At 37.4% G+C, this 7500-nt stretch overlaps 2 protein-coding genes across 3 annotated transcripts in view; one reads left to right on the top strand and one right to left on the bottom strand.

Moving 5' to 3' along the window:
• LOC306850522 (ovarian cancer G-protein coupled receptor 1-like) overlaps positions 1 to 4073 on the top strand; it is a 5644-nt gene extending 1571 nt beyond the window's left edge. The window contains exon 2 of the mRNA XM_079386193.1: positions 994 to 4073. Coding sequence (XP_079242319.1) covers positions 1083 to 2120 — 1038 coding nt within the window. The 5' untranslated portion in view covers positions 994 to 1082 and the 3' untranslated portion in view covers positions 2121 to 4073. The remainder of the gene's footprint in view (positions 1 to 993) is intronic.
• A 1008-nt stretch (positions 4074 to 5081) lies between these two features.
• LOC306850521 (D-glutamate cyclase, mitochondrial-like) overlaps positions 5082 to 7500 on the bottom strand; it is an 18252-nt gene continuing 15833 nt past the window's right edge. For both annotated transcript variants that reach the window (XM_079386192.1, XM_079386191.1), the window contains exons 12-13: positions 6745 to 6899; positions 5082 to 6152 (exon numbers count right to left, since the gene is read on the bottom strand). In XM_079386192.1, the coding sequence (XP_079242318.1) occupies positions 6009 to 6152; positions 6745 to 6899 (299 nt within the window). In that variant the 3' untranslated portion in view covers positions 5082 to 6008. The remainder of the gene's footprint in view (positions 6153 to 6744; positions 6900 to 7500) is intronic.

Below are 7500 nucleotides of genomic sequence, written 5' to 3'. Positions count from 1 at the left end.
AACAGCTTCATAGTTTGCTTGGGAAATGTCAAATCTCTATAGGCAAGTCTCTCTGTAAGGTGGCTAAAGCTGGCTCCATATAGAATATAAGAGACAAAATCTGAAGTAATTTCCAAGAACAGAAAACAATTCTACTGAAAACTGCTTTCCCATATTGAGACTGGTCTGGGTATTACTGCTGTGCTTACACAGATGATGTTTAGGATGTCTGAGCAGTATTATTGAAGCTGTCGTGTATTTCTCAGATGCAGGGACAAATTCTTAAGCATTTAATGGATTGGTGATGAAACATGTCGTTTACGCTGCTTTATTGGTCTCTTTTGTTATGATCCACAGTAGTCACTGCAGTCAAGGTCTCAATCCCACTATATCTCAATGTTCAGCATTCTGCGAACCAGGCCACAGTCAGATTGAAAAGGGCTACCTATGTTACTCAAATCCATGACATGAATTAGGATATATATATATATATATATATATAAGATATTTAAGATGCTTTAATTGCATTGCACAGGCTCTGCTCAACAAAGAAAACACCTACATAGACATCAAAGCCAAGTGGAAAAGACATATTGCGTAGCTGGATTCGTCATATGTATATTGTGAAAGTAGTATGAGTTTCACACTTCCTTCAACTTTATAAAACCTCTTCCTGTATATTTAGAATAGTTCCGAGGATGAAGGACACAGCCCACACACAAAACGTTTGTCGCTCAGCTGCCATCTTGATAACATCCCCAGAAAGCTATTTTCAGGCATGCAGAAGTACAACTTCTGTCTGCTTGAACTGAGAAAAAACCCTAATCCGTTTGACAAGTATTTACTGAAAGATTTACTTTGTAGATAACCTTCACAGATGAACTCAACTTTCCCATGACGTCCAATACGTATGTCAGAATTTCAGGGTAGCTTATCAGGGTATTTTCTGGGATGTATGAATACTGTGGTGGTATTTGGGCACACTAATTATCCTATTTTGTTTACTTCCCACAGAATCCATGGAATGTTATCTGGAGACCTCTGTTGATTACGAACTTACCTACACTTGTTGAATAAGACTCTGCGAACATGAGGTTAGAAAGATGAACATGTCTGAGGAGCAAATAAACTGCACTATAAGCCACGAGATTCACCAGTACCTGTTTTCGGGTGCGTACATCCTTGTCTTGCTAGTGGGTCTTCCCACCAATGTTTACTCGCTCTACCATGCCTGGCTGCAACTGAAAGCCTGCAATGAGCTGGGGGTCTACTTGTTAAACCTGACCATATCCGATCTGCTGTACCTGGTCTCCCTTCCCCTCTGGCTCCAGTACATCTTCCAAGGAGATGACTGGCGCGGCTCGGAGTGGCTCTGTCAACTGTGTGGTTTCCTGCTCTACGAGAACATCTATGTCAGCATTGGTTTTCTGTGTTGTATCTCCATTGACCGTTACCTGGCGGTGGTCTACCCTTTCCGCTTCTCGGCTTTCCGAACGGTGCGAGCAGCAACGCTGGTCAGTGCAGTGGTCTGGCTCAAAGAGCTTGGCGTAGGAGTGGTGTTCTTCCGGCACAAGGAGCTCAGCACGGACAAGCACAACCAATCTGTGTGCTTTGAGCACTATCCCATGAAGACATGGGAGTACCCAATAAACTACTACCGCTTTTACATAGGTTTCCTGTTCCCTTTAGGAATCCTCTCCGTGTCGTACTTTAGAGTTCTCCGAGCAGTGGGTAAGAGTGAAGGCACGCAGACTGCACAGAAAACTCGCATCAAGTACCTGGTGACCAGCACCATTGTCATCTTCCTGGTTTGCTTCTCACCATACCACATCTTCCTGCTGGTACGCACAATATTGGAGCGGGACTGCAACTTCATTGAGAAAATTTTCAACTACTACCATTTCTCGCTGTTGCTTACTAGTTTTAACTGTGTGGCCGATCCGGCGCTCTACTGTTTTATCAGTGAGAGCGCCCAAATGGGCATCCAGAAAGCTCAGGAAGCTTGCACTCGGGTCTTATGCCGTTGCTCAAAAAGCCATGGAAGGTTCAACACGCATTCTACTGAGCTTGCAGTCACCAATGATAATGTTACAGGTACCTCAGTGGTAACATCCTTGCAGCAGGTCAAAACTGACGTTTAAACATTTTTGTTGTATTAGTTATCTATACAATGGACATCATACCGTGTAGGCACAAGCTTCTCAGATGTACAGCTGCTGCATACTGTTTTTCATTTTGCATGGGTTAGAACATTAGCCTACTTTGCCAGTTCTGTATTTTGTTCTAAAATTAAACTGCAATATTTCATGGTTTTGGTAAGCTAACATGCTACAGTTATGTGGTGTAATTCTCAGGGATTGCTACCTTGATAATCACCAGTGGTTGACATTTGAGGTTTTAGGAACCGATGAGCTAAACTTTTTCTATACTGTTCCAAGTCCCTTTAGCTACATGTGCATATAGCAGTTAAAATTGTGTCCAAGACTAAAACCAATTCTGCTTTCAAACCTCATTGGTTTCAGTTCCTTTAATAGTGTACTACAACATACACCCAAAATCACAATTCCGTCATCATTTACTCACCCTAATGCCTACCATGTCCGTAGCCAGGCTTTGAAAATTTGTGAGGTCCGGGGTGGGGGGAGGTGTTAAAGAATCGTGCTGTAATAACCCCTACAAATACAACTCATGTACACTATAAACACTTTAAAATAGACAGACATGTAGATGTTTGTGAAAGAGGTTTTCTCTGTTTTGGAGGGATGGTCATTTTTAAATCATACCCTGTTGCATCAAAAAATTGTAATACTTTACTATAGTTAAGGGTGGATCATTTTATCAGCTGTTTATTATTCATGCAACAATACATATTTTTTTATTAATAATCATTGCTATATAGCTGATAACACTGTCTAATGCTCTCATGCATATTTTTAGCATGATTTGTGAAAAATTTAACTAGCCTATACTGAATGACATAGCATAGACTTCTTCATGGCTAGTGTTTGTGTATTTCATTTCATTCTGTGACCTGTTCTACAGATCTGCGTAGTAGTGTTAAATACTACTGTTTTTGACAGCGTTGATAACGTCTTTGCATATGATTTTTGCCAGTGTTGCGATTAAAACAAACAAAAACTAAATAAAAAGATACCGAAATTTTAAATCTTTTATAGTTAAGATAAGATAAGGATATCGTTGCCCCTAAACTGCACCATCCTACTTTATTAACTTTCTGAAGTGTCAAATTAAGTGAAAAAGATACTTATGTTCTTTTTGGTGTTTAACAGTTCCTGCTTACAATCTGCTCTTATTTTAGGAAAAATAACAGCATGGCTTTTGGTATTCCACGATAGAAAGTTAAAGTCATTCAGGTTTGGAACATCATGAAGGTGGGTAAATGATAACAGAATTTTCATTTTGTGGGTGAAGCTTTCCTCTAATGAAACAATAGCAATGAAGATGTATATTTGTTTCCTACTCACCTTTTACATGGAAAGACATGGAGCACACAGACAGTTAACAAGCATAAAAAGGTACGCAGTGTGGGTATGAAGGGTCAACCACCTTCAAACAGACCATTTTAACCTGGACAGCTTTCCAGTGTGATTTCATATCCTGGGAAATTAGAGGAAGAAGTGATTGATAGTTGCTTCCAGAAATCATGGATCTTCTGTTTGCTCAAACCGCTGAGGTAAATAAAAGGTGATGAGTGTTTACATTTTTATCATGGAAGTGATCACAGCTAAAACCAGGAGTTTAAATGAATGACCTGAACTGAAAGAACACATGTGGAAGTGTTCTCTTTTTCCTGCTCATTCAAACCATGTTTACAATGAATATTCAACATGCATGCAGATTGTATGTAGGCTATATGTAACTAAATCAAGATTGTTTTCAGGTTATTTCATTGATTTTATATAGTGACTGCAGTTCAGGGCCATATATGGGACTTTTTATTATTGGTTGTACACTCTGTTTGTTGCACAAATCACTGGCAATGATTGTATTGTTGCACAGTACATGGTGACAGAAATTGTGCTGTGATGTATTGCAGGGGTGTAAAAAGTACTGATAAATTAATTTTGATTATAGGAAGTGTGTTATCTAGTCAGATTTTTGTAAGATAGTATGTTCTCTCTAGATGTCTGTTAATTGGATTTTGGTTTTGTTTGGCTTGTTAGCCTCAAGTGCACAAAATACTGAATATAATAGGTTGAGTATTATATTCAGTGAGTATATAGGAATATAATAGGTCGAGTAAACTCTAGCTGCAAAAATTAGATATATGTGGTGCAAAAATATGATTAAATCTGTGTTGCACTTCCTCTCTCGCTACTAGCCACTTCTGGGTTTCTTGTCTGCATACTTTGTGCACTAAAATGATATAATTTCTCCAAGTATTAATAATAATATTTTCTTTTATAATATTATTAAAGACTAAAACTAGTCCTATATGAATGATAAAAATAGTCTGAATTATTAATAAATTAGGATAGAATTATCCCTTTAATGCAAACAGGAGATGATATTAATTCCCCTTTAAAAAAAGATTGCTCAGAGAATCACTTTCATCATATACTAGTCCTTTTTGTTTAATCGTGGTCTTTCTTTGGTTTTGATTATTTACCGCTACTGGAAGCAGAATCGTGATATTAAACAAGGTGCATAAACATACAGATGCGATTAATTGGTTTACATGTTTTATATGACTTTATACTATGTAAAACCATATCCAGCACCGTTTTAAAAGAAATTGAGAGATTGGCATATTTTATTTGCATGCTTGTTAATCCGGTTCCAGAGAAATGTTTAATACTTTCAGGTGTAACCAGAGCCAGACTAATTAAAAGTCTGCTGTTTATTTGACTTTATGATTAAGGGTTTTGGGATGGTCTTCTCCAGTGTTGATTTTGGTTGAACCTTGGAAGAGAGAAAGACACTTAACTCCAAAAAGGCCAGTGATAATATACAAATTTCCAAATAACATAAATGTGTTATGTAACATGGATCTGAACTAAAAGAGCTGCCTGTACTCTCCGATACACGCGAGTTGTATAATAACACCATGTTTTTTTTTTTTTTATTATTTCCTTGGAGTAGGCCAATAACATGAATATTATGGTATGAATTTCATGTATGGATCAAGTACCTAAAATCACAACCACAATAAAGCACCACCAAAAATTGTAACCAAATATGCCCATTAATTTGATTTAATCATAACTGCGCTACCTACTGAGCTTGGGCCTTTCTATCGCCTTCTGTGGTTGAAAATAAAATTGCATGCCACTGCATGGATGAATCACATGAAGTTTGAAGTTATCGATATCGCCATGAAAAAATTGGATCAGTCACAGTACAAAGTAAACCATACCGATAGAAGTAAAAATATTCAAAGTTTATCAGGAAAAAAAAAAGTAATTTGAGCAATAATTAGCCTATCCGTTGTGGGATCTTATTTTGTTATGATAGGGGTTTTGTGACTTTACCTCGTCTCTGCAGTTCAAAGTTTCAGTTTTGACAGATGGGTGATTTTTCATAGATTTGCCATTTTACCGTCCATGTTTATGATAGCTAGCTCACCAGACAAAATCTACACAACATAATTTATTGTTGTAATGCACCAAACAAGATACAGTTGCCGATACTCATGATGCAACCTGGTGACCCGACTGTGTAAAATGCAAATCATTATAGGCTAATGTTTTTTTTTTATTATTTTTTATGTACTAGCATAATTTTTTTATTCCAATACTGCATACAGCAAGAAATAGGTTATAAAGTGTGAAGCAACATAGACTGTTTAATAAGGTGAGCACAAAATTAAACACTACTTTGAAGATTGTCATAATCAACAAAATGTTACAATGGCAGCTCTTTCTATTACATTCCCATATTCATATTCATCTGTGAGAATGAGTGAGAATATACAAACAAGCTTGAGCCAGCTCTAACACTGGTCACAGATGTGCGTCTTGGTTCCCTTGGCCATGTGATGTGTCCGTGATGTAGGCCACACTATGACATCAGGCAAGGGTGAGATCTCTAAGTCGCTGTATGATATCAGAATGGTAGGGGTGAAAGGTCAATCCATCCACCTCCAGTCCAAGGTTTGCCGTTTTACCGCTGCGGACGCCATATTTCACCAAAATGTGGAGCATCTCTTCCTCCTGTTTTTCAAATAGAAGCACCACATATCAAGTCATTTTTGTCTTTGCAGCTGGATTGTGTGTCTTCAATCTTTGGTAATGCATTCAGCAGTAATGGTCTTTTATTTTAAGCCACATGTGGGAGTGGGAATTTTAAAAACAGGAAAAGTATTATTAAAGCGTCAATCCGTAGCGGCCACTGAGGAGAAACAACATGATGGACAGAAAATATTTAGGCTAACAGAAAGGAATGTGAATACAGGGTTAACAGGCTGGTTCCAGCCATTGTGGTCATGATAATTATAAGGTACACTGGCAGAGGTTCTGAAGTGGTCTGCAGTTCACCGCAAATATAAAAATGGCCAGGGTTGACTGGAAGCAGAACTGTGAAGCGCCTGCAAGTTTTATACCAGTGGATTTCCACTGAAAATAAAATGGGATACAAAGTTAACAGTATTATTATGAGGTGCTTAAACTCTTCCAGGGACACCCTTAAGCCGCAATGCAATACGTTTTTGAGAAGAACAGATGTTTTAAATGTAATGTAGGATTGAACTTAGCCATCATAATCATCGGCCATCATCAATTATTTTTTGATAATACTGTGGTATACCTTGGCTACAGTGGGCAGGCAGGTCGTCCACAGGCTCTGTTGATCAGGTGTGGGTGACAGACCCAAACCACGGTGGAGGTACCGCCAGTGTATTGGGCAGAGATTGAGAACATGCAGAGCACAGGCGACAGCATAGCCACCCCAGTTGGACACTCCTACACAGGAAGCGGACGTTAGGTATGCTAAGAAAAGTTCATGGTACACTATCATTGTGGTGCAGATACAAGCTTTTGTAGAAAAAATAATATACACTTCCAATCAAAAAGTTTGGAATAAGATTTTTTTTTTTAATGTTTTTAAAAGAAGTCTCTTATGGTCACCAAAGCTACACTTACTGTATTTGATCAAAGTATAAATAAAAACAGTAATACTGTGAATTATTACAATTTAAAGTAACTGTTCTATTTTAATATATGTTAAAATGATATTTAGAGTCTTGTGACTGGAAAGCTTAATTTTCAGCAGCCATTACGCTAGCATTTTTCACGATATACTACCATTCAAAAGTTAGGGGTAAGATTTCAAACGAGAAAACCCCCCAAAAACAAATGAATACTGTTACTCAGCAAGGATGCATTAAATTGATCAAAGATTATAATAAATACATTTTTAAATGTTAATAAAAATTAAAAATACATGGTGTTCATTAAACTATCTTCATCAAAAAAATCCTGAAAAAATGAATATATTGATAGAAATATTACGTAGAATATTTACAACATTAATATTATGATCCATTATTAATAACCGAAGACC

Source organism: Barbus barbus (genome assembly GCF_936440315.1).
Source record: "Barbus barbus genome assembly, chromosome: 30".
NCBI classification, from domain to species: domain Eukaryota; kingdom Metazoa; phylum Chordata; class Actinopteri; order Cypriniformes; family Cyprinidae; genus Barbus; species Barbus barbus.
This window is presented reverse-complemented; position numbering and strand designations above follow the sequence as displayed.